The 27,127-nt window shown below is 46.3% G+C and overlaps 2 protein-coding genes and 1 long non-coding RNA gene across 6 annotated transcripts in view; 1 reads left to right on the top strand and 2 right to left on the bottom strand.

Moving 5' to 3' along the window:
- LOC107079010 (uncharacterized) overlaps window positions 1-27,127 on the top strand; it is a 339,701-nt gene that overhangs the window by 35,201 nt on the left and 277,373 nt on the right. The gene's annotated exons all lie outside the window — the stretch shown is intronic.
- foxl3 (forkhead box L3) lies at window positions 686-6,255 on the bottom strand. Its single transcript, XM_006637364.3, has 3 exons — window positions 5,903-6,255; window positions 4,618-4,786; window positions 686-3,540 (listed from the first exon to the last, which is right to left on the bottom strand). Exons 1-3 carry the CDS (start codon window positions 6,007-6,009, stop codon window positions 3,106-3,108), a joined length of 711 nt encoding a protein of 236 aa, XP_006637427.1. The 5' UTR covers window positions 6,010-6,255; the 3' UTR covers window positions 686-3,105.
- fam20cb (FAM20C golgi associated secretory pathway kinase b) overlaps window positions 12,204-27,127 on the bottom strand; it is a 52,096-nt gene continuing 37,172 nt past the window's right edge. The window contains exons 4-10 of the mRNA XM_006637363.3: window positions 25,219-25,311; window positions 21,106-21,221; window positions 20,733-20,913; window positions 18,594-18,703; window positions 17,421-17,502; window positions 16,803-16,862; window positions 12,204-16,144 (exon numbers count right to left, since the gene is read on the bottom strand). Coding sequence (XP_006637426.1) covers window positions 15,889-16,144; window positions 16,803-16,862; window positions 17,421-17,502; window positions 18,594-18,703; window positions 20,733-20,913; window positions 21,106-21,221; window positions 25,219-25,311 — 898 coding nt within the window. The 3' untranslated portion in view covers window positions 12,204-15,888. The remainder of the gene's footprint in view (window positions 16,145-16,802; window positions 16,863-17,420; window positions 17,503-18,593; window positions 18,704-20,732; window positions 20,914-21,105; window positions 21,222-25,218; window positions 25,312-27,127) is intronic.

The following is a 27,127-nucleotide window of genomic DNA, read 5'->3' as shown; positions in this document are numbered from 1 at the left end:
ATTTCAGACTACTGTTCTGTAAGCAGCCAAGTTTCTCATGTCATCGAATAAACAAAAATTTAAAATCTGTTCAAATTATTCCAGATGTTTGAGCCCATTTACAACACATGAAACATCAGTATCAAGTTTTTGGTTTTGTCGCATGTAATCAGACACATCAAGGTTTTTGTCTTACCCGAAGAACATTTAAGCCATCATTTATTGTGCGGGTGGAGATCAGTTTATATCTTGGTGTTGTAATACATCTAGCCTTCCATCACTGTTAGGTTAATTTACCTAAATATATCCACAGCACATGGCACTACATCAACAGCTTTGTTAATGGAAACCTGCTGATCCATAACAGTTTTAGTGGTAGACATTTGCTTGGGGGCAATGCGATATTAATGTTAATATCAACGATTGATCAGAGGATTTGCAAGAAGGCATAAAGTATTTAATTATAATTGCATTAGGAATGGCATTGTAATGGCTCCAACATTTGAATAAGGTCACGTCTTGAGTCTCACCTTGCAAGTGTTGTGGTATATTAAATGCCACTCATGTTAAGTGCGTTGAAACCTTCCTGATGTAGTCACAGTATAATATAAAGGTTAAATTGAAAAATGTCCCTTTGCTGGTGGAAAAACAGCAATGATTGATATCCCTTGTAAGGGAAATAAATGTTAACAGACCCCCTTCTTAACTTGCTCCTTTATGAATAAAATGTATTTAAATAGACTGTTTGGATTAACTTTTGGATGTTCCAATTTCAGTTGAATTGAAAAGGTCAGGCAAAGGATTAGCAGGTTTTCAGAAAGGTTGGACAGATTTGATCTGACAATACGTTAATTGCTGAAAACAAGACGAACACGGGCATTTATTTCCATGTTCATGTGTAAAGACAATTACAGGCGAAAGTAATTCTTTGGGGGAATAAAACACTTTCTTGGAGCTTAGGCCTCCTCAGGAAGCAAGACTCAAGCAACTCCAGGTGACAGGTCACATACCGTGTTTAGAGTTAATATGTGTTTTATCATACATTGTGTGTTTTTTTTGCTGACAGTGACGTGTGTCTGCACTAGACAAACCTTAGCTGGGCAATAAGAATGTCTGATGTTTTGGACTATTGAAGTATTCTGTTATCTAGGCAGGGAATATACTGGCTTGTTCTGTTATACGCTTTTTAAACTCATTGTAATAAGCGTATCAGGCAGTGACAAGGGAACATTAATCATTCGAGTGTGCTGCGCTGTGACATTGAAAAAGAACACTGCTATATTAAAATAAGGATCCCCAAAATAGCAAAAGTACCCAGTTTTCCTACAGCACATCAGTGCTCTTGCAAAAATGTCAAACGGTTGCTGACTTGTCTGCATCATGCTCTGTTGATGAGCTGAGTGTGTGTTTGGGTCTGATCCTTTTTCTGCTAGGTGTTTTGTTGCAGCTGTGTTATTCTCTGTGTCTGCTAGACCCCAGAGCCTGTTGTCCTGAAACAGCACAGAGGCCGTGGACATTTCTCAAGTACAAGTATGCAGGGTGGGCATTTCTGAAGTCAAAAAGGCACAAAATCAGCGCTGCTTCACACGGCCAGTTGACTTTGATACAAGGGGCCAGCAGAATTAAGACTGCTAGTGAAGGCTGACCTTCAGCTCTTGTACCATCAACACGTCTGCTTATTCTGTCAACCTTTCTAGTTTTTTATGTATAACATCATTGTGACTTGGGTTTAGCCTACAGTTTTACAGTTTGATATATTCTATATATTCTGAATTTAGAAACCTGCAAGCTATTGCTACCTTTTTCCTACATTGTACATCACAACAGAACTCAATTTAATTGCAGTACTTTATTTTTCTTTACTGTTTTTAATGACATTTACCCTAAATTAATGCCACAAAAGATTACGATCATACCTGCTCTCCTTTATGCAGGATCATAGTCCGTTATTTTTTACAGAGTTTATGGAATTCCATACTGGTGCAAAGGAGCTGTTTGCCTTTTGCCATGTGCTGCCAGAACTAAGATCTTGGCAGTGGCTGCAGTGTAGAATCCAGAAACCAGGGCAGTAGAAACGTCCAGCCAACAGCATTGAACACATTCCTGGGGCTGTTTCATTTTTTAACCCTGCATGCTCTGCTCAAGGCCTGGAATGGGCAGGTGGAAATTAAAAGGTTGCGGGACCTTAGGTGTGAACTGGCATCGATCTTCTGTGCCAGAACTCCGTTGCAGTCCGACCCAGTTGAAGTCCGCGTGGCGCGGTGCTCAGGCCAGAGGGCTTGCAGAGTCGCAGCAGAGCAGACGCCTCCTGCTGCTCAGGGCGTTAGCAGTTAGGCCTGCCTGTTCCAGCAGCTCTGTCCACTGAGCTTGACTGGCCAGCTCTGCCGGGGAAGCTGTCCCCTCTCGGTGGTTGTACCTCCTGCGCTCTGCGATGCGTTTTGTACGGGTTTCCGAACTTCCCAGTGTCCTGTATTGCCTGCGCTGCGCAATTCTGGCAGGCGGCGTTGTGAAGGTGAATTACACTGGCGGACAGAAGATCACCTAAGCATGTGCCCAGTGCCTTGCCTGACCTTTCGTGTGCTCCGCTGTGCTCGGACCGTGGTAGCATGCCGAAGCTCTCCTCAGCCCTGGACTTCGGGAAGCGGCTTGGAAGGAACAGGATTCCGTTTCTTCTTTTCGTGCTCAATAGCTGCCTTGTCTCAGTGAGGGGGGTTTGATATGCTAGCAGTCCTTGACTGTCACAGCTCGGCTCTGCTTTCAGGAATCTGGTTTCTGAAGCTTCTAATAGAGCACATATCGGTCCTGTAAGATCGCTTTGATCACGGACGTGTCTTTATCTGGGCTGTGCTATTTCTTTTCTTGGCCTCAGCCCAGGTGGCTGAATCTGAAAGACGCAAAGGGCAGGACAGGGCAGGCGCATCCAATTCATCTGGCTTTTGTGCAGAGAAGCTGATTAACGGCTTTTCATCAGATTCAAGGTCGGATCCTGCCACGCGTTACGAGAGTTTCTTATTAGTGGCCGAAGTCTTTGCAGCGTGCCATCATCTGTGTGACCGGCGAGCCGCGCCTGTGGTGGTGCCCTGCCCCTCTGCCGGCCCGCTGGAGCGGGCGCGGGCGCTGCGGGCGTCACATGGTCCAGAAGTGCAGGTTGATGTGCTGCGGCTCCAGCAGGTGTGCTTTGCCCGTGGCCCCGGGGCCCGGAGGCCTCAGGCCGGGCAGCGGATCGGGGGCCGAGAGGATGTAATCGATGCTGAACTTGATCTCGGGCTCCGGTTTCCCAACAGGGGGGTTTAACGGGGTGCGCCGGCGGCCGGGGTCGCCCGCACAGAAGCGGTCGGAGTCCGGCGGGCAGGCCGGGGGCAGGAAGGCCCCCGCGGGGCTCTCGGGGGAGGGGGGCCGCTCGCCCGGCTCGGCCGGCTCCCTGAAGCCCACCCTCATGTTCCGCCTCCGGCGCCGCCGCCGGTAGTTGCCGTTCTCGAACAGGTCCAGCATGGACTCGCACCCCGTCGCGAAGGTCCAGTAGTTCCCTTTGCCCTTCTCGTTGCCCTCCGTTCTGGGCACCTGCGGCCGCAACATGGGGGAAAGAAACACAGCTTTTTACCTTTTTTTCTTCTCATTTTCTTTAAACCGATCGCAGGCAGGTATCGTCCAGCTGCCTGAAACTGTCCCGGCCGCAAAGGCTTAAATAATTGTCGAGGGGATCTAGATCCGCGGGCTGCGGTTCTGTCAGCGGGTTTGTACTGTGTGCTGTTGTCTGTGCAGTGTTCCTGTGCTGTGAGATGCCTGCAGCATAAATTGGGAAATATAGACAGTATGAACCTGTACTCTATGTGTGTTTTCCTAAATAAAAACCTAAAAGAAGCTGCTTCGTCTTCGAAGGGAGGAAGGGGGAGGAGAGTGACTCAGTCAAATTAATCACCCAGACATCAGGGCGGCTGCCTGTTGTATCCTGAGAGTAATCCACGGAGGCCATGTGGTAAGAAGTTTAATATGGCTGCAGATGAACCACAGAAGGATGGCAGGACACGTTCACGAATGCAGTCACGCTGTGCCCAGAGCTCTGAGGCACAGAGCTTTCTGTGGCTTTTGCACGTCACTGAGAAAGCAAGAGAAGCTTTCTGCTGTACTGCTTATCTTTGCATGGATCTGTAGCTGTTTATAGTCAATGTGAATCGGGTGATTTTTGCCATCTGCCTTCATTTATGCATTAATTTCAGCTGTTGCTCATATTGTGTGAATGTGCCTGTTTTTAAGGTTAACCCACTGCTTTCCTTAATTACAAGTTACGGGCTCTTAGGCCTGCAAAATGTTGAGTCCAGTCACTAAAGAAGATTAGATTCATTTGTTTTCGTTTTGATAACAAAACGATGTGACCAGATGTTATCATGTGCTTTCCTTTCAATTTATAGTTCCACGTCATCAAATCAAATTGTACATTAAAAATAAAGGCCGCAGCAATTTTCTCAAGTTCGAGAGAATCATCATGAATACAGACCTTTTGCGAATTCTGAATAATCACACACATTGATTTAATTCATTCTTAAAGTGACATCCGAGGTCTCACTTCCTCTCTCCCTGGAATTGCAGTAGGTTCACCGTCCAGGGTAGGAGTGCCGCAGTCGGTGTGTGCCACTGTACCTTCACAAAGCAGCTGTTGAGGGACAGGTTGTGCCGGATCGAGTTCTGCCACGCCCTCTGATTGGACCGATAGTAGGGGAATTTCTTCATGATGAACTCGTAGATCCCCGACAGGGTCACCTTGTTCTCTGGGCTTTGCTGGATGGCCATTGCAATCAGAGCGATGTAGCTGGGCGAGAACAAGAGAGCCAGCGCGACAAGCCGTTACGGTGACAGCAGAGTCTGCAGTGGGTACACTGCCAACACTGATATCGGCAAATAACAGGACATGTTTCTTGTCCTGCAGCGACTGTCTCACAGTGAAAGACAATTCAGAACAAGTACACGGTAATACCAGAATAAAGGAACACTACAGCATCCCCCTGTGTCAGAGTATCTAGAAAAGAAAAAGGTTTAAAATAATTGGATAGTGTACCTCAGTGAGTGGCTGGGCTGCTCGTCTTTACAGTAACTGGAAAAGTTCCAGTGCTGAAAAACTGAACAAAACCGAAACAAAACAGCCCAAATTTAAAACAACTGTCTTCACGTATTGTCATAGTAACGCTCAAAATAAACCCTAATTGAAGAAAAACTCGTCAGGAAAATCCTACTTTGAAGAAGATGTTCCTGTTTCAACAAGGTAAAATTGTTATACTTGAGATACATTCATAACCCCAATGGAAAAAGGAGCAATCCCTGAAAAACACACCTCGTTATTGTACATTACATTACTTGTGTCGGTTTAGAAACCTTTGTTATGGATTTGCACATTTAAACCTCTGTCATTTTCTTTTCTAGAAAACGTTAAGATCATGACCAAATTACAGAGAATTTTTTTACACTTCTGAGGTTGTACATTTGATCATATTTGTATTTGAGGATGTTTTCATATTTAGCTACAGTAGGTCTTTAAATCTCTAAATAGATTTTCAGATTTTAAAGTACACTTAAAAAAATACAACCAGTAATATTTGCATACGATATTTATATAAATTGTAACAATTAAATACGAATGTTGTAATCGGTGGTTATCAGTGTATGAATTATACACAGATAAAGTACGCAGGCGGGAGCGTTTCGTAGAAAGAAGTATTGCGGTGTGTAAAGATTGGTTCAATAAAACATTTCAACTTCGTTCTAAAAAACAGCCGATTTCTGCCGTTAAATGCACTTGAACTTTTCATTTAAAAAGTTTACACCGGATCATTTAAAACTAGATGATGTCCATGGCAACTTCTCCCAGCATAGCTGAAACCTCAGGAGCGGCGCTGAAGCACGGGTCCGAGCTGCCGGGACCCCGGCTCACCTGTACGCGGGTCGGCACATCTTCTTCTCGTCGTCCGAGGCGCAGGCGGGGTACCCGTCTCCGTCGTAGTTAAAGCAGTTGTAGGGGTACTGCGAGTTGTCGAACATGGTCGGGCCGCCTCCGCTCTTGCGCCCCGGCGGCGCCTCGGTCCCACGGGCGGCGCGGACAGCCGTGGCGTGGGGCCCCTGTCCCACGGAGTGAGCTGGCCTGCTGGCGCGCCGGCTGCGCGGTGCCTCCGCTGCTCTGCGCTGCGCTGCGCTCGGTCCCCTGTCGCCGGGCTGAGGGAGGCTGGATCCTCTGGACCCGGGGCGTGATCGACCAGTAGCTACAGACGCGCTCTCCCTCCCTCTCGGTCTGGGTGGTCCCAGCTCGGGGTCTGGCGTTTTTACTCTCGTGCGTGTTCCTCTCACCCCCTTTTTGTGTGTGTGTGTGGGGGGGGGGCGCATTTACCTAAACAACCCAACACGAGCAAATAAACAAGCCCCAACATTAATAAACAGTCTGAACCCGGCGCTCGCAGGTCTGTCCCCGCTGCCATGCCGGGTAAACCGACTCGTTGATTTTTTGTCATTATTTTTGTTTCCTCTTAACTACAGAAGTTGCAGCCAACAATGCGAGTTCCTCAGATCTAATCTATAATGCTGTATAATAGGCATAAATTGTATTTCCGTGACTAAAAGGGAGAGGGATGTGTGTTCAAAGGGACCCAGAACAGAGAGTTGTGCGGGACTACTGTCAGGCAGTGAAGACCAGGAAAACAGCCCAGGGCTGCGGTCTCTCTGTGTGGCCTTTGATCTCGCAGATAGATTAACGGAACAAGCCAGTGAGTCCTGGCACGGCGGGGACTGCAACTATTTCAAGATCGCTGGGATGTTTTTTTTTTCCTTTTCAAGTAAATGGTGCAAATCGGGGCTGTTGCGTGTTGACGTGCAACAGCGGCTCAGCGCGCCGCTCTGGGCTGCGAGGACGGGTGCTGCAGCCCGGCCACCCTTGAGTACCGGCGAGGGGGAATCAGCAGGGTTCGGCTGCAGTCAGAACAGAAGAGTTCATGGGCATGTTTAAAGCACTCTAGTTCTTCCGCTTTTTAGTCTTCTGTCCACGTTATTACATTTGGCCAAGAGCGCATAAGAAATATTGCATCCAAGTGCGGAGTAGGCGGTGGGTTTCATCCTGGTTTTGAAATCTGTGGACTGCGGGGAACGTATCGAGTATCAATAGAAATCGAACTGAAATGAATTACTTCAAGGAAGCTTTTAATAGACGCGGAATTCCAATAGGAACTATCAAACATTGGAGATTGAAGGATGTATCAGTCCGTCAATAAGAAACAAATCAACTTCAATAATAATTTAATCAAATCGATTGCATCTTTTCAGCTCCCTCAGAAAACGGTTGAATAAAGATGATCCAGTACAATAAACTGGGGCTGAATTTCATCGTGACATTGCGGCTAATTCGACGCGCGCCAGTTTAATTATATTTTGCATTTTGTTAGTTAAGAGAGATGCAGGCTACATTGTATGTTAACATTGCAAAATTGGGAAACGCGTAAAGGCTACGTCAGATAATATGTAAAAAATCGTTTATTTCTAATTAAATCTGTGAAGTTTTTTTTTTTCGTTTATAAACCAATACGTGTTGCCACTCGTAACCCAGAGGCACTGTTTTGAGGTTTCATTAAAATGTGTAATGCGCACGGAGATGTTATTTTTCCCGTTTTTTTTGGAATACCTTCTCGCTTCTCAAGTTCGGCTTTTCCTCATTCTTCGCGCTGGTGGTCTCCATGTTCTCTGTTGTACTAGGTGCTGATGATAAAAGTATATCTTTAATTAATAGTTACAATAGGCACATTCATGGCTCACTGATATAATCTAAGGACATCAGCAGTTTCTATTGATTTCTAAAACAAATAGCTGCAGGCTAGGAAACTAAACGCTTTTAAAGCAGCTGTAAAGTATCTGCACGTAACATTTCATAAACATCACCTTCTGTTATAACATCGCACTAATTACAGGCTGACAGTAATACTGATAAAGATTTACAACAGGTGAATAATATCATTTGCACACCCCTCCACAAGGAAGCAAATTCCTGTCTGTCTCATTAAACCACTAAGATGATCCTATAAAATCTATGATTTGATATTTCAGTAATATTTTCTTGAGTACTCAACTCCCCCTTTATCTGTCAGTGAGATTCATACTTAAAAAACAACCAAGAACTAAAGTCACACCCCCAAAGGAATGAACAGTGACGACTTCAGGGGGTAGGAGCTGGTTTAAGAAGGGCCTTACAGAACAAGAGAAATGGCCTTTTTGAGGACTGTTTGCAGCTGACTAAGAGGCAGAGGGATTCGGGGTGCGGAGCTGAGCACATTATCGGGCGCTTGTGTTTGAGATGCGCCTCATGTACCATCTTCCCAGACATCGGGGCCCCAGAGGTCCCAAGCTTGAGTCACCTCGGGAAAGCTGGGCTGCTTAAAAACGACAGCCAGACTTCACCCAGCGTTCAGGAGGGGTAATCTCCCATCGCTCCCATGCCTGGGAAAAACCTCCAGCTGGGCGGGGGTGCGCTTCGCTTCTGAGGAAGCAATTAGGCTAATGCGGTCCCAGAGCGCCCTCGGACGTGGCCTTTTCTTGAGAGCTTGTTGAGCGCAGTCAGGGCTGGGCCGCTGGCTGGGGAGTTCAGAGTCATTTCTGGACCGTCCCGCACCTACACCCGCTGTTTCCGACGTGCGGTGCGTTTATCAGCGGAGACGTTCACGCGTGAGAATGACCGCTCCGCTCCCCCGCCGCGGGACGGCGACGTGACCGCGCTGGGACACGGCGTGGCGACGGGTGTCCGCCGGCAGTGCGGCTCTCCGGGAGGGGGAGCAGTCTGGAGGCGGGGGAGAGATCAGATAAGAGAGTCCCAGGCCCCCCCCCTCCCCCCCTCACCAGCGGGGCTGCCGGCGCGGTCGGGCCGCTGGAGCTGAAAGATATCGGGGCGATCCAGGCGGTGCGCACCGTGCGGACGTTTTTGCAGCGTTGAAGCCGTGAATAAAATATAAATCGTGGAGTATTTGTGGGGAATGCTATTGTAATTATTATTGTATTATTATTATTATTATTATTATTATTATTATTATTATTACTTTCAAGATGGTAATTAAGGTCAGTGTAGTCTGTTGTAACACCTTGTACTTCGATGTCTGACTGCGGGTCTCGTTTTAATTAAATTAGGGCTGTTTGGATCACTTTTATAGTAGCTGGGTTCCCAGTTTATTTACACAGGTAAATAAATACCCCTGAATGAAGAAGAGAGAGCCCTCGCCTTCGCGGGAGAAAATCCTCAGGGTATATACTGACTTAGTTAAGCTGTGTCGGTGAGTTAGACAGACAACGGGGATATTTGTTAGGATGTATAGCTCACAACTGCAGGCTGGACCATGTGAAGTCCAGGCCAGGAAAGCGCCACTAGATGGCGCCAAACGACCGTATGATGACACTTGTGTCGCGGAGCGCGATGTCTCGCCGGACGGCGATGACAGTCTGTGACGAGGAGGCAAATATCTCCCAGTGTGCAGCGCGGCGAGGGAGAGCGCCATCACGTGGGGCAGTTTTCAATCTGCACCGCGTCCGGAGTGCAGAGAGCTGGGGACCTGGCGCTGCTGGGTCTACAGGCACAGGGGACTGAGGCACAGGGTCATGGCCAGTCATTAGCTTTTTTTTTTTTGGCAAAATTCCTGGCTTGTTCTTTCTAACCGGGACACGCTTTGTCCGGCAAAGCTTGTGTCCGGCTGCTAGAGGTGGATCTGAAGAAGGGCTGAGCGAAGGGGACTTTGCTTCTTTAGCCCCCAGTGGTCCTGCTGGTCCTGCTGGTCCAGCTCCTGGGCTTCTGTGGTGCAGAGGACAGCGTCGCTCTTCACCGGACAGACCCCCTGCCGTAACCAGAGCGACCAGGGCGGCAAGCCTGCGTTGTGTGCTGCCTGGCCCCTCAGACACTTCAGCCCCACCAGTCATTGGCGGAATCGGACACTTATATCTACTGTAGGTCTTCACCTGGAGTTACAAGGGCCTTTACAGTTTTGCAAGACGGTCCAGCTCAGTGCTGGCCCTCCTGGTGGACAGACTCCCCTCCCAGCTGTACGTGTCGGAGTTGTGAGATCCGAGGCGTGGCTGGACAGGCAGGCTGTTACACACCACACAGTGATTGTGCAGCCTTGTGCAAGAGGCACGCATGAGAGAAACGCACCTTCTCTGTGTTTAAAGATTTATCTGAGGTGCTCGTGGGCAGTGAAGGCGGGGTGAAATCACGGTTCAGACTTGTTCCTGCCATGCGAGGGCTGATGTCACGAGCCTGCCCGTCCTCACTCCCAGCGCTCGGAGCTGGGATCCTTCTGCAGGGGCGTGCCACCCTCTCACTGACAGCACATGTCCCAGTTCGCCCGTATAAAACCCTTCTGTGGTGCCAGGCCGTTCTGTGCCAATTTAATTAGGTAGCGTGAGATTCCTTCAGTAATACAAGTGATTTTATGGAATAATCTGAAATTTGAGAGATTGAATCTGGGTAGTTCCTGATATATCACTGTGCCTGAAGGTGTGTGTGTGGGGGTTGTTTTGGAGAGATTTATTGTGGACCCATAGGTTTAGGCCTACTTCTCAGTCACCTAGAAATGCTCTAACTCTTTATCTACCTCCCCCCAAATAATGCAGAGTCATAGACATACTGGCTGAATGTCAGGAGCTGTGTCGCTTCTCAGGAGCCACAAACCACTGATCTTTCCATCAGCTCTTATTGCTGCATCAAAGAGCTCCTTCAACAAGAACACAAGGAAGGCAATGAATGAGAGGAAGCCCCATCAACCCCTTTTGGTAGTTAGTGACTTATTGATGCCAAGGATCTCATCCTTTCAAACTATTTCTTAAAAGAGGCCAGGCCATTGACTTCAACAAAATGGCTGGGTAGCTTGTTCTCTATTCCCACAATCCTTTGTGTAAAGAACAAGGAAAGGGGAAACTACAGGTTAAGAGAGATGCTTCCCTAGTGTGAAGTGAAAGTTGAGGCTGATATCCTGGCCCACAAGAAAGGGCTGGATTAAACCCTTGGATCAGCGGGTTAGTTGGGCCACATGGCCAGCGGTCTCCATTTGTTTGCAGTCATTCTGAGGCTTGCAGTGGCAGTCGAGTCCATGATCATCGCTGGTGGCCATTTCATGTCATTCCTCATGGGTGAATCTGAATGTCAGATTAATTCAGTAAACTGTTATCAGAGCTATAGTGATAACACATGAGAACATCCTGCTGATGTCGTGTGTCTCCGACATTGTAATTACTAATATCGCTAAATGTTATCTGGAGAATGGCATTTTGCCTTTTTTAAAGCTTATCTTTTAGTTCCTTGTCAAAGCCATTTGATGGTGTGGGTGCACATTTTGGGGGAAGTGTGTATGTTGTGTAGTAAATCTGGCTGATCCTCAGGGACGCGGTGCCATTCTGCAGCTGAGAGGCTCCGGAGTTGGATTGTTGAACCATGTGCTGCGTTGTAGGCTGTAAGGGTACAGGTGCAGTGGTGGAAATGTGCACGCTGCCCTGACTTGCATTAGTCAGCAACAGGTTTGAAGGAGATTTAATATGTCCTTGAATTTGCTGGAGAAACAGCAATGTTAGATCACAGCTAAAATGTGGGGCAAAATGTGGGAAGGAGGATGTTTTCAGCCTGGGCCAAGAATGCGGCAAAACAGAATTAAGCCAAAGCACTGCAGTGCTAGTGAGGAAGCTGTTTAATGCCTGACAACCTCGGCCTTAATGTGTGGTGAGGGATCTCATTTTGTCACAGGTCAGTAGACTCAAGTCAGCTGTAAGGGGAACAGTGTTGTACTGCAATAAAAAATAGGTAGTAGCCCACTCTTATTTGTCTTTGGATATAATTGCACAGAAATGAAACATTTAACCCTTCTCTCTGTTGAACATCCTTATACTGGTAGAGAAGAGATTCCTTGAAATGAAGTTCTGCACTTTGGGCAATGTAAGAACATTCCCCTCAGACCTGTTTCTCATTGAAAACGGGGGGATCCCATTCTTAGGAATCTTTTTTGATAGGAACAGAAGACGTTTTCATGGCATTAAAGAGCTGCTGTGAATAGCGGGGTTGTGTAAAGTACATTCGCCATCCATCATTATTTTTGTTAATTGAAAGTTACTAATCACCATGTCACTGCAGAGTTTCTTGGTGCAGTGTAATTATTATTAGTGAAGCTGCTGTAAGTTGCGATAATTAATATGACCTCCCACCTCCCCTTCTACAGAAAAAAACAGAGACATCTGCCATATTTTTGTTTATTGCACTTGTACCATGTTGCAAACAAATTCCACAGAAACAATGCAAAAAGAAACGGAAGCCTACAGCTGCAGAAAACAGCTCTTTATATTGTCAAAGTATTTATAGTTATTTACAGTGAACTATGAAAATCCAACAGAAAAAAAAACATCTAGTAGCAACTCTGCTACCACAGCTTAGAAGGGAGATCAGAAGTTCCAGTACTCCACTCCCCCTCAACCTCCTTTTTAATCCAGGTATAAAGAATTTCTTTTTTCACTTTTTTTAGTGAACCCAAACATTCAAGTATTTCTGTCATTGCACAGGCACTGGGTTAACTTTTATGTTTTAATTTATTAATGTTCAGTTTTTTAAATAATTGCTTTTAGCATTGCACTCTACTGTTCAACAATAAAGAAATGTACACCCATCTATCTTTAACCTCTCCAGTGACATCATCCTAAGAATTAAACGGTAACAGAGAAAAAAAAATACATCTCCCCCTTTTCAGTTAAATTCTCCCTTAGAGTTCAATAAATAACATTGCATTGTAAAAAAAAAAAGATTTAAAAAAACACAACATAAAAGTATAACCAGGGCAAGTGTCTTCTAGATTTAACGTCCAGGGCAGTCATGTGTATGCTTTGATTAGATCAGTCAGACAGCATGCCGAGGTCGATGAGGTGTTGGTCAGCCATCAGCCCATGGGCCAACATCCAAACACCACCCTGCCTGCCTGAGCTCGTGCAGGGTCCCCTTGGTCCAGTGGCCAAACTGGCATTGCGCCAGTGCCTGTGCTGGTGTTACACCAACAGTGCAGCAGCCGCAGCCAGTGCAAGTGTCTGTGAGCAGATGGCACACCTTGCTATATGAGCTGCTTTTATGTGGCAGGTTGGGATAATCAGGGAGTTTCCAATTTTCCATATAACTTTCCAGCACTCTGCCGTCGGGTACTGCCAGCTAGCCAGCTCCTCTTGCATTGGCTTCCCAATATGGTTCTTCCGGTGAGAGAATGGTGCACAGCCCCAGCTGTCAGGAGCATGCACAGTGACATTTGTGTCTATTCAGATTTAATTGCATTCTGGGATGGGAAAGCGGTGGTGTGAAATCAGTATTTTGGAATAAGCTTTTTTTTCTTGTACCTTCACCTTAACCTGCACACTACTACTGAGCTGGACCCGATGGTATATACAGAGTATATACAGTATAATAGTATCAACAGCCTTTGAACTGGGAAGGCATTGTAGCCAGCAGATTTTTCCTAAAGCTCACATTCATTAGCTTTTACAGTTGGACTGGAGCTCATATAATCACATTTTTGGTAACACGTAGTAGAATTTAGAATTAATGGTTTTTAATGGGTGGAAACATCTTCACGCCAAAAGGAGCAAAGCAGATAATGACAAATTAACATATTCAGTTATGTTAATCATATCCATGACACATTTACTGTTGAGGGAGCTGCTTGCAGCTGGATCAGTTACATGAAAAAATACTCAGCGATACTCAATACAAAATGAATTTAGTTTTCTTCACCGAAGAAGACCAACCTCAGAATAAGAATGTGTTTTATTTCAGCATGTTACAGGTTTAAAAGTTCGTTTTAAAGGTGGGCACACTGTTATGGGAATAGCCCAGACTGACAGTGTCACGGAGAGCTTATCCCCAGTTACAGCACTGCCCTGCCCTGGAGTGTCGCCTACATGTGGTCAAAGTGAGAGAAAATGGGCGACAAACTGCTTGAAATCACAGGTGACACTGGTGTTTTCCAGATTTTCCTGAGAAGTTCACTAATGGTTTAAAGAAATGAAGTCCGTATTTTACTTTGCAATGCAAAAGAGTCCATTGAAAGGTGAAAAACAACTGAACAGCTTTCTTTCCAAGCTGTACTGAAGTTGGTACAGCTGATCCGAATCTGAATGTTTGCCTTAATGCTTATGAAGTTGATCTGCTCTTTGGGGCAGCAGGACACGCTACACTAACTCTACTAACTATACTCTGCATCAAGAGGGAAGCCCGGATTGATGCGGAAATCCCAGTGCTCCCAGCTCCCATTCGGACCTGTGCAGCAGAGACCCCAGAAACCAGCACAGGAGAATACTGCTCATCACAGGCATGGCGTATCGGACGTCTCGGAGGATCTAAGGTGCGGAATCTGGGCTCTCCGTGTGCCAGGGCCCCTCACACAAGGAACAAACCCTATTCCATTCTAAGGCTTTGTTCGGGCACCATTCCCACCTTTCCACCTCAAAGAAAAAGCACAGCACCTGGGCGTCTGTGCAAGAGAGAAGCGCTTTGCAAAGTCTGACCGTGATGCTGCACAGCGATAAAATAGGATTCGTTGAGATAAAACATTAAAAAACTCTGCAGAGACTATAGAATGAAGCATATGAAGGGACGTTTTGTCTCATGAATTGGGACTAACAGTGCTATAATGAGTTGAGCAGTTTTACATACTGTACCATTCACACTCTCGTATTACTGCCAGTACAAGGAATCATCTACCCAGAGCAGGCCCTGATTGGTCCTTCAGGAATACAAAAAAGTCTTAAAATTAACACTGTACGATTTCTGTAGTGATGTGCCTGCCACAGGTCAATAAAATCATGGGCTTCAGAAGACGCAGGAAAACATTCCTCTTTCACAGGAGGTGAAGTATGTGGAAAAAATTGTAAACGTTTCCCGCACTGCTCCTCTGCAGTGCACTTTGTTTAAACCCTCTTTTTCTGCGTGACTCGTGCCAGCAAGGCCGATCTCTGTCTCTGACTCGAGCACAGAGCCATTTCCCTGTGAGAATGCGTTAACACCTGGACCAGCAATACTAGCAAAGTTAAGTTCGATGGAAAAAAAAAATGTCATGTTGTCTCCTGTATCCTTGCTCCCCTAAGGAAGGTGTATCAATACTAATAAACCAGAGACTAAAACACAGCAGCAGCTAGACTGTTCACCTGTCATATTACTGCACGGGGCTGCGCCAGGTGTGCTGTAGACTGGAGAAACGATGGAGTCACCACAGGCTTCTGCAGCTGGTTTAATACCACAGGGCTGTGACGGTGGACTGAAGGCCATACAGCTGTGTTTAACGGCACAGTCTGAAGCTCAGCTGCCATCCAGGCTTCCCAGAGCATAGAAAAGTTGCTGTTTTTGTTCTCTGTGAAAAAGAGACAGTTTTGCCTCCCCTCTTCCTTCTTCTGCGGACGAGAACCGCACGGAAATTCGATTGTTAGACAAGTCAGCCCCGGCTCCGCTCTCGTCTTCCTGTTTCGGCCAGCTTGGAGAGAGGGACGTGGTGGTGGATATTTTTTAAAAAATAAATACATTCTTAATAAATAAATTTCAATGGGCGACTGAGTTTGAAAGGATAAAAACAAACCATGATCTGGAGCAAACCGGCGCTCCAAACAAAGCCTCAGGATGAAAAGTTCCTCTTCTTCCTATGTACCGTCGAATAGAAGCAATAAACCTTTGTGTTCAGTTATTAAGACAGTCTACTGCGTGCTTTATGCATGTTTATATACATGTACGCGGACCTTTGTATATATAAACGCACACTTTGCACGGATTGGGGATCTAGACAGGTTTCGGAATTCACTGAATTCAAAAAGTGGCTAAAATAAGACCGTCTTTTGCAAGACTTTCCTGGTGCGCTCCTCGTGTCAGCGCACGGGGGGGGCGTCCCGCCAGCGCTACTACCTCCGGCTGTGGGCGGTGTGCGCGGCGCCGGGCGCGAGGTCGTCCTCCACCACGCTGTCGTAGCCCTCCCTCTCGATGCAGTCGCTCAGCACCTGCAGCACGAGCCGCAGCCGGCGGTCCAGGGCCTCCAGGTGGGGCTGGATGAGCACGGGGGACAGCCGGTCCCCCAGCAGGGACTCCTCCATCAGGGCGCTCAGCTTGTGCTCCTCCTTGGCCAGCAGCTGGAGGCGCAAGTGAGTCGATTTCTTCACCCTGGGAAGAGCAGAGGGGGGGACGGGTTGTGCAACTTGAGAATTGACGTTCCAGGATTTAAAAAAAATATAGATTTATCCCAAAACACGCTTTAGCTTTGAAGCTAAAAGTCTGTTGCCAGCAAAAGCCAGCAGCTGTAAGCCCTGCAACTCACAGGCGCTTCTGCAAAAGAGTAGGGATGTTACCCCGGTGTCCTGGCCACATTTCTGGCCTTTATCCATCACGGCCTCCTAATAATCCCCATGTCTGAACTGGCTTCATCACGCTGCTCTCCTCCCCACTGAGAGCTGGTGTGTGAGGAGAGTCCTGGTGATGGAGGTGCCTGTGAAGCTCTTTGAGTAGTATTTCCCAAAAAGTGGAATTATTATTTCTATTTTTGCAGTTGGGAATAAAAGTACCCTCTTTTGAAGGTACGCGAGCATCAACACACACCTGCAGATAACAGGTGCACGCTCCACACGGCTGCCCATTAATGTTCGGTCACATTAGGTGAACAACTGGATTTAGGTTTTTTAAACTGACAAAACATCCTAGTGTTCCTAGTGCCGCAAAACAAAAGCGGGTTTCAATTTGTAATAAGACATGATGCTTTGCGCGGATTTTTTCGAATGTTTCAGGTTTGTGAACTTTGGCGTGGCACGGCAGGGATCTGACCCACCTGCAGCATTGGTTTAAAGGCACCAGAATGGAGATCTCATCGTGGGAATGTTTTCCAAACCTTGGAAATAAAGAGCAAAGGGAGATCAGCAAAAAAAAAACAAGCGATAGGAGTCCGCCCTGTGAGGATCACACACATAGTAGTGAAGACCACTGGAGCGACTCATGGCTGAAGACAAACCATCGGTGCACAAATTAAAAGACAAAAACGTGTTGAGAAAAATAACTTCCTTTTTAGCTAGTACTCTATGGGCAGAATTAATTAAAGACATTAATTATACATGCACTGCAGTTGGCTTTTTATGAATTCGGAGCAATGTCATTTGAAGACAGTATGAAAAACAGAACAATAAGCAATGTAACGTCTGCATCTTTAAGGGCTGGAGTCTTGCTTTAATATCCTTCAGGCCGCTTGACTTGCCCCCGTTCTGAATTAATTTAACATCTGCCGACGGTTTCAAAGCTTCATAAATATAGATGAAACGATACATCTGTTCCCAGCTGCAGGCAGGCTGTGAAGGGGTAGGTCTGCCCCTCGTTCCTTTGAAAGGGAAATAAAAATCCTTGGATTTGAGAAGCAAACTGATGGGAAACCACATGGGGGGGGCAGCGTGCTCACCCTCGTCCGTTATCCAGGTGGATAATAAAGGTCTCGTTTCCAAACTTCTCGAAGGTTTCGTAATGATGGCGGTCCATATTTCCTGCAGGAACAATGTTAGAAAAAGGTGTAGGTTCCGTTAAAGTCCGCCTCCTCGCCCTGCCATAATTAGTAACCCAGGGGAGCTCGGGCAGTGTTTTAATTGATGCCGAGCATCTGCAGGGCTCATTAGGTTCTCTAATGACACCAATATTTTCACCTATTATTGGTATCAGTATTATACGACAGTATTGAGATTGTAGTGTCTTCTCAAACTCCTAGTTTCAGACTGCACCTGCGGTTCTTATGCCCTGTCTGCCTTGAAATACACAACTCATCATCAGCTCTGAGCAGCGTGACATCTGCAACAGAGGCTCCTCATTATCACGGCTAATTATTTGTTATTGTTTCATTATATCTTGCTCCTCATCTGCTACAGTTCCCATCCTGTACAAAGTACTGATTGGACTGTATTTCTCACTCTAGTAGGTTATGTCTCCTTCTGTACATTAAATTACTAAAGGCACAGTGTAATTTACCCAGGAAAACATGCTACATCATTGTACAAATTGTGAATATGTGATGTAAGTCACTTTGGACAAAGGCATCTGCTAAATAACAATTGCATCTGGATTGGCAAGACAACACCCATTTTCCGTCTGGGGCTAAGATTTCTTCCAGTTTTTTCCTGATTTTAATAATATGCACAAATTAACCTCTAAGGGGCATTTTTGCTCTGTGTTCATAATTTTTATGCTGCAGAAATACTTTTTTTTTCTCACCGACCACTATAGCATTGAGTCCAACTTTACACCTAAAAAAGCAGAACTGGATCAAGGTACTGTGAGGCAGCATCCCAGACTTGTTTGGAAAATCAGATTGCTGGCACTTGTTGGAACTGGAGATCTGTTTTCAATTAGCTTATCTACTTAACTACAGGATTAAATAGTTATAAAATTTACGATTGTTTGGGCTGGCCTGGGCATTTAAAAGTAATTCTTTCATAAAATGCACAAGAATTTTGTATGAGAGGGGACTGTAAGGAGGGTGGCAGTCTGAATTAGAGCCGTAAAGGTTTGAAGGAGCAGCTACAGGTCACCTGAGGGTTTTGCCACTGTGTGCTGGGGGAGACAGTATGGCTGAAAGGAAACCCACCCATAAGGAAGTCGAAGATGGTCATGTCCATGATGTCCAGAAGCCGCGTGCCGCTGTCATAGGGTGGTGTCTGTTTGACTTCCTCGCAGTAATCGGGATCAACCTCCCACCTGGCAACAGAAACACTTTCAGGGTCCTGTGTCTGGACACGCTGTACCGTAAGAAAACACAGCACTGGGCCACCACTGGCAGCACCACACCGAGAGCATGGTACAGAGTGAGGACGCTGGGCTCTCGCAGAGCTTTATACAGAGCAGGCAGTGTGAATATAACACTCCTCGTGTCTTTTCTTTGTTAAACAAAAAGGCTGCAGCAAAGGTCAAAATCTGGCCGCTCGATAATGTCTGTAGAAACCACATTTGTTGATTCGTCTCCAGAATGTGAAACGTGTGGCCATGGTATGCGTCACAGCAGTCTGCTAAACTCATATCAGAGGCAGTGCACAGCGCCACCCGGTGGCCAAAGGTTTTATCTCATAAGAAAGAGTTCCGTTTAGCCAACTGGAAGATGGCTCAGTTTCAGGCAAACAATTTAATGCTGTATTCACGACTGTAGCGGTACTTAGTATCGAACTGTTTCAGGTTGGCCTCAATCCAGCGTTATCTCTGTATCTCAGTTGCTTTTACAGGCTGCAGCAGGGATTACTTGGGATTCCCTTTCTGCACAGGCTCAAGCAGCATCTTAGAGAGATCAAACATGGCAGTTTTAATATCTAGTGGCCACCTGGGAGTAGGAGGCATTTACTGGACAGGGAATCTAGGATTCAGCTGTCAGCTACATTACTCACAAAGTTTTTGTTTCTCCCTGCTCTCTTTTTTGACTCTGAGGTCCGGAGGTTATCTATGCATGCTAAAAAGATTAGGGGAAGATGCAGGTATTTGCAGGGCTGCTCTGAACTGAGTCAGTCTCTGGGATAAACCGAGATTCCTCCCGCTACTCCGTTTTTAAGAAACACAAAAATCAAGTTTTGGGATGGAAAAGTATCCTTCTGGTAGATATTGTTACACGCTAGGGAATAAGTGTTTATTTTTAACTAGATTCTCTTTAAGAATGCAATATAAAAATAATACAGAGACATATTTGCGTGAGCGAATAAGGAAAAGTACTTCTCATAATCAATGCGAATATAGTCCTGTATGATCTGTGAGTGGCATTAAAATTGGGATAACCTAGAGCCGAAGCCTGCGAATCGCTGTACTGGGTTTCAGGTGGGCGTGGCCAGTATCTTGGTACCCAGAAGACAGTGCTGTGGGTGATGCTAGCCCATGCTTCAGGAATGCATGCTGTTGATGCTTGCATGCGGTTCTTCAAATGCAAGAACCTGAGCAAGAAAAGCAACTCGGGCAGCGTGGAAAGGTGCCATGGCAGACACGGTGTGGTTTAAGTGGGTGTGATCTTACTGTGGATTCACCAGCCCTTCATGACCTGAGTTTTGTTTTTTTGTGCTCCTGTATCGCAGGCACTATTCACACCTGGGTCCCCGAGAGATGAACTCTGGCCATTGAGCGCCTTCCGTCTGCAGAGAATCACGGCTCGCTAAAACCTTCCTTCCCTCCTATGCAACCTCTCTAACCTCAGCTGTGTGCGATATGCGTGATATGTCAGCAATTGCCTTAAGATGAATGGTTAAGCAAATGTGAGTCTGGGTTCTTGCTAACTCTTTGTGCTCTAGTTCCTTCTTGTCCTGTTAGAAATTAGAAAAAGAATTAAATGGAGTTCATATGTGTTTTCTGTTGATGGCACTTTCTTTTAATGCCTTTAGTCTTATCATTAATAAGACATTCAAGGTGGCGATTAATAATCTGCCTCCGTGATATTTTTCAGCTATAAATTCAGAAGAAGAGGGCCGGTATTCTGTAACATGTTGCGTTGTGGGTGTGCTTGTGTCGCCGTGTGTGTGTGTGTGTGTGTGTGTGTGTGTGAGTGAGCACGCAGTCATCATCTTCGTGGATGTGAGATTTGGCTGGTGATGGCCGCAGCCGCTGAGCGTTGTGTTGTTTCTGACAGCGAGCGCCTTGAACGCCGAGTGCGTTCTGGTGGGGACCTCATGGCGGTGAGGCTCTGGACAGTGAAGAAGAGTGCAGCAGCTGTCTCTGTAGCTGGGGGGCCGGGCAGGTGGCGGGCACCATGGGCACTCACTCTGCCTTCTTGCGCTTGTGGTAGGAGCGGCGCCAGGGGTTCCTCCAGGTCTTGCGCTTGGCCAGGGCCAGATCCGGGAGGAAGGCGGCCAGAGAGCCCTCGATCTGGTCAGGCTTGCCGCACAGAGCGTGCTCAGTGGAGCAGTAGTACGAGCACTCGCCGTAGAAGCAGATGTTGTTGGCTGAAGAGAGGGCGAAGCAGGAAAACAAATGTCAGGCAGTGGCTCGTTTGTCCTCCGCTCCACCAAACCAGCTTTCCTCTCCTTTCCCTTCCTTCTCCTTTTCCTTTCTTTCTGTTTGAAAACACCTCCCCCCCGCCGCAGAGCAGGCGCACCCCTGCGCCCCGAGCGGTCGGCCCTGCCGACCCGCAGTACCTGGGGAGATGAAGAACGTTCTCCACAGCTTCTTGTCGCGTGTCACGTCCCGGATTTCCTTCGTCATGTTGACCAGCCTCCCCGCTACTGGCGGCACTCTCCGGAAATCCAGGATCCTGGTGGGAGTAAAGGGAGAGGGCGCCGGTTTGAAGCCCCGAGCAGGAAGGGTGTCGTGACTGGCGGTAATGGAGTCGAGCTGCAGGTCCGCGCTTGAGCAGTGTACTGCTGCCACCCCTGCGTCGCTCTGTAAAACCTGCTGCAGTCAGAGCAGCCTCTCGGCTCTGCTCATGGACCTGCATTTCTAGACCGAAGCCCGAGATCCCAGACGTGAGAAACTCCAGCACATATTTAATGCAGCGTGTTAATGCATGGAGATAGACTGCAAATCCCTGGATCACTATTGAAGAGGGCCCTAACACACTGACTTAAAATTCCCCTAGATCGCTTTCATGTCCTCCACTGCAGACGCGCTGAACATTTCAGCTTCTTTCAGTTGCAGAGACAGACAGCTAACCACAGCATTTCAACGGCAGCTATAAAGATACGTTTATTATTGTAATCTGGGGAAAAAAGTCAGTTCCTATTCTTCTAAGTCCCATTTCAGCCACTCTATATTAATGCATTGAAATCAAAGTGGTTGCTTAAAAAAAAACACAAATGCAAAAAATATTGAACCACTAATTACAGGGACTGTGCATGTGGAATTTGCTCCCTTCCGAAGCTGCAGATTACCAAAACTCATGATGTGCAACATGTCTCTTAACCACAGCACTCTCACTGCAGCAGGAAAGAAGGACCACGCCCAGAGTGTTTTGCTCACATTAGGTTTTAAACTAGTGCTAGAATCTTTGAGATAAAACAAACATACAAATATTAACACTGTACATCAAAGACCAACGTGCACATGCTTCTGGGGATAGCCTCCGTCTTTCCACCAGGGGTTGAAGGATTAAAGTCCTTGACTAGCCCAGAGATCCCCACTACGGCTCCCAGCAGGCTGGCGTGTCTGTGGATTTGCAGTCCAGCTCTTTACGAGCTACATCAGCTCATTGTTGGCTTGATTGCACCGGTTTTAAAGCTTCTCTCAGCTGTTTAGATACTGGTGCTTTAAAAAGATCTGGGGAGCCTGCAGACACACCTGCGTCCCAGGATCAGGACCTGGGAGCTCCGGTCGAACTCATAGCTGTAATTTTAATGGGAATGAGCCATGAGGCGGTTTATGAAACTGGGAGACAAGAGTACGGCATGCGTCATTGCTTTGGGATATTTTAGGAGGTGGGAGATCACACGAGGACAGAACAAACAGCTTCCAAAATGGGCATAAGCACAGGAATACAGAGCGACCGTGCAGATGGCCGCTGGACACAGCGCACTTGGGAAATGATCTGAGGTCGTGAGGTTGCTTCTAAATTACAAAGAGGGCTGTTCCATATGAATTTTAATAATAGGATGTCTTTCAATTGGATAGGAGTGTAAGAAGTACAGTTTAAAAACGATTAAAGATCCTCAGGGGGTCACACATTCGTGAACACAGCAACAACAGTCTTGACCAGCAGAGGGAGCTCCTGTCTCGGAAACGACACCTTTTCCGTCTTTGCGATGCTGCTGGCGTATGGATTCCCATCACCCTTTGTGTCTGAGAAAGAAAGGACCTCTCCAAGTCCTTTTCACTTCCATACCATAAAAAGATAACATTGTCGAGTGGGAACGATTCAATTTTCTGTAGGGACCATCATGAAAGCCCAGACTGACATTCTGCTTGATGTAACTAAGGCTTGCTGGTACAGGTCTGTTTAATTATTTACTGGAACACCGAAAACATTGTGGCCTCTATTTGCACGCCTAATTATTAATGATGATATTATGACAGATTGTGAAATGCCTGTAGAAGATGTCAAGGGTTCCTAAGTGAGAAATCTGAATTAGTGTGACATGTGTTGTGAGGAGTGCATGCTTGTGAACAGGGAATGCTTGTGTGCGTGTCCGCTAGTCTTCACTGCTCCGCAGTGGCGCCAGGGCTCACTGAACGATCTGTGAAAGCTGCTGGCAGGAGTTCTTACGGTGTGAAGTTGCCAGGCTGTTCGGGGCCATCTGTCCTGTTCCACTGGGCCAGCTCCACCAGGGCCACCAGCAGCCAGCAAGGAGCAGCGCCTGGCCCAGACCCGGCCAAGCGCGAGAAGTGACCTAGGAGTGCCCGTCTGGCAGATCGCGCCTGCCCGGCCACACCTGTGGCGACACAGAGGAGCCACTAGCCCCGTTACAGCCGTCAGACGCTTCAGACTTGCCAGCATCCCTCAACAGTGCCCGTTGCATGATAGAGTCATACTGGCTGGGTGACTGCAGCTCACTCATCAGCCGGGTTGACCAGGACACTAGCACAGAACTTCCTGGCCAGTTCTGTGATCAGTTCTGTGCTTTGCTTGGCCGTGGTAGAGAGTGCGTACACTTCAGAAAACACAAAGGATCCACAGGGTCTTCGTAAAGGAAGGTATTGGCAGGGATGGATATATACTGTGGGCAGCCGGTAAAGCAGATTTTAGGACCCAAGGAGCTCTCTTTTGTGCTGCTCTGCACAGTGTTAGGCTGAGTGCTTTTTTCAGACCTGTGCTCCACCTGCTGTTACTACAGCACTCCACGCTAATTTTATTCATGTGCTTCCATGCTATCAGTGTGCTTCACTGTGCTGTGGAATGCTGTCTGTAAAGATTAATCCTGGAAAACCCTTAAATGGATTTTTTTTTTAATCCCCTGCTGAAACTACAGCAGCTGGGGCTACAGAGATGCTGAGTCATGTTGACGCAGGTGACAAAGAGGTGTTGTATTGAGCTGATTTGCCCCCCCGTGAATCCCTGGGCTTTAGGATCCAGTGTGTGTGTGTGGGAGGTTATTGAGTCCATGGCTGACAGGCTTGGGAAAGTCCTGGGTTAGATTTCTTCTACAATCTTGTCTTACATCACTGCTTTCCTCCCTCTGGCAAGATATGGTCACTGCTTTTGGACTTCCTTCTTTAAATAAAGGCAATTGGCTAATTAATGCTGAGTGTATTCCGCTTTCCACTGGAGCCAAAGGGCATCATGCTAAAGCGATAGGGCTTTAATTTACAGCAGAGCTAAAACAGCTCAGAAACCAAGGGTTACCCACACTGCCTTATATTTAGAAACATTAGTAGCTTTGCGTGCAATTGGTTTCCTCTTACTACCCACAGATATGCTCCAGAAAGGAATAAATTATTTACTATCCTCATCCGGGACAGATGTGCAGCAAGCTGTAAATGCAATGAGTTTCAGAGAAAAACTCATTTTCTGTCCTGCTATCTGAAGGAGTGAAAATGTCCAGAATAATGAGAGATGTGATTCTAGTGCAGCTTCAAAAGATGGTTAGAATAATACCGCTACTTTAAAAAAGATGATTATATACAGGTTGCAAATGCAAGTTTCAGGTCATTTGTGACAAAAAATGGTTTTACATTTTGCATTCTGTAAATTACAGGCACATACAGTATATAGGTACAGATACCATATATATGTTAGTATACTCTATTTAAAGCTCTTGTCTGCACCTCCATTGAGATTCCTGCAAACACATGAACGATGGTGCAATTCTTCTATCTTCTACCATCCTGTGTTGCAGTTGAGTCACGGTAACTCTCTGAATTGCAACATTCAGAGCTGTGGATAGAGGCCCAGTCATGATGAATAATGCCATTGCACAATGAAATCCGCTAAAACAAGCAATTTATAATCGACGTTCTTGCACAACGAGTGACAGGAGAAGGGCGCACAAAGTTCGAGACAGATGGTAATGAAAGCTAATGAATCCTAAAGTCCTCAGTTTTCTGTATCTTCCTTACATGAGTACAAGAAGATGAGTGTGCAGCGGGAGAAACATCACCCCCAGCCCTCCCGCAGTCAGGACGGATCTAACTGTAATCAGGGCAGGGCGGCTTTCAGAGAAACTGAAACATGTCCATTGTTTCCTTATCATTAGCATAGGCAGACCTTTCCCAGATGAGCATACTCTGTTTTTACATACAGCACGCACACCCACACTCCCCACACCAGTGTGGTGTCTAGCATTTCGACTGACATTTAAAGGTTCACTTGTGGCATTTACCTATCCAGATGAAAAGCTGCGATCTCCGCGTTGTGCCTCTCAAAATCGGAGAAGTAGAAGAAGTCTGGGGGCGTCTCCTGTTCCCTTGTTTGCCTGTAAGAACACAGGGAATGTTACAGATGAGAGCAGGCCGTCGGTAGTTAGTAGCTGAGGAATCCAAAGGGCTCATCCAGCTGTTTCTTGAAAGAGGTTAGGGTCTCGGCTTCAACAGCATGTCTGGGCAGCTTGTTCCACCCTCCCACAGCCCTTTGGGTAAAGCAGTGCCTCCTGCTGGCAGTTTTAAGTGGACCTCCACACAGTTTCCACTTGCTTGGTGTCCTGTGGTTCAAGTTTCATTCATTCCTAACACGTGTGCTGGGTTGACTTTGTCCGTGCCTTTGAGGTGTTTGAATATTCGTATCGGGTTTTATATGCAAGACTAAAAAGGATCGGTTCCTTCAGCCTGTCAGTGTTGGACATTCCCTGAGGGCTCAGAATGCGTCTGGTTGCTCTTCCCCGGACTGACTCCAGAGCAGAACTAAATCCCCTATAATGTAGTGACCACATTTGCACCCCATATTCTAAAAGAGGCCTGACTAGTGCATATTACTAATTCTAATATAACATCCCTTGATTTAAATTATATGCTTTTATCTATATAGCCTAGCACTTTGCTTGCCTTTTTAATTGCTTTGTCTCGACATTGCAATACAGAGATGAGACAGGACATCAGCCCCTGCCCCATGCTGAGTGATGGTGTTCATCCCAAGGCTGGGCAAAGACCTCCAGAATCTTGCCTTAGATCAAAAAGCTGAAAAACTGCAGATCTAATGAAGGAAGAGTCTTAATGTTCCAGTACCTGTATGTCTTCCTGAAAGACTATGTTTTGTCTAAATAAGCCCCAGCATAGCAGGTGTATGGAGTAATTCTTTGAATGTCAATGTGGGATTAAAATTAAAATTTAAGCAAAATGACCAATTAATATTTATAAAAAAATGTCAGTGATGCACTGGTTTACTAACATCGCCTTCCACTTCCTTTTTTTAAAAATGCTGAACACCTCACTCTTGCTCATTCTGAGCCCATGGCTCAGTAATTGCTTCGAGCAGTCTGAAGCAGTGCTGTACATACTTTACTTTGTGGAATATGGGAAAGAATGCTTACATGGGAGCTTTTCTGATCCTTCTTCCCTTTGGTATGGTACTAGGTTAGCACTGACGATATACCTGTTTATCGTTCAATGGGTGGTCAGCTGAGCTGACTGCTTACTAGAGAAAAGTAAGACTGATTGTACAGGAGAACTGGAGCTGCCCTTTCACCCTACAGACAGACAGACGGCACAGGGGGGATGGTTTAGGGCTGCTGCACCAGGAACTGTAGCAGTGAGTCAGCAACACATTCTGCAAAGTACAGAGTGAGAAACTTTCCTGCAGACCTATAGGTGTGATTAAGTAACGTGAAATTACCTGTAAAAACACTTCAATCAGAAACAGCACGGCTGCTTTCCTAATTGCAGTTCTTCTTGAATATTAAGAGATAAGACACAGCACCCTCTATACAAGGAGTGAAAGCTTCATTTGCATAACCTACAATTACAGCTCGCCTGAAGATCAGCTATATGCAGATGGAGATAACAGAGGAAATAGAAATGTTTTAAACTGCCTGTTCTACTCGCTCCACAACTTTGGTGTTCTGATTCTGGGAAACCGCAAAGAGTTGACCTGAAATAATATTTTCTTTTTTTATCTACATGCGTTATAAAAAGCCAGCTTCTGGTACAATTTGTGAACAGACGTTGCAAAGTCTTAATTAGCTCAAGCTTCAACTTGTTTCAAATGTTTTTTTTAATGTGCGTCTAGTTTCGAGGAGTCAGTAAATTTAAAAGTGCTCTAAGGACATATCTTGAGGCGAGACAGCAATTTATTCTGCT

Source organism: Lepisosteus oculatus, chromosome 19, assembly GCF_040954835.1.
Source record: "Lepisosteus oculatus isolate fLepOcu1 chromosome 19, fLepOcu1.hap2, whole genome shotgun sequence".
Classification (NCBI taxonomy): domain Eukaryota; kingdom Metazoa; phylum Chordata; class Actinopteri; order Semionotiformes; family Lepisosteidae; genus Lepisosteus; species Lepisosteus oculatus.
Note: the sequence above shows the minus strand (reverse complement) of the source record. Positions and strands in the feature narration are given on the sequence as shown.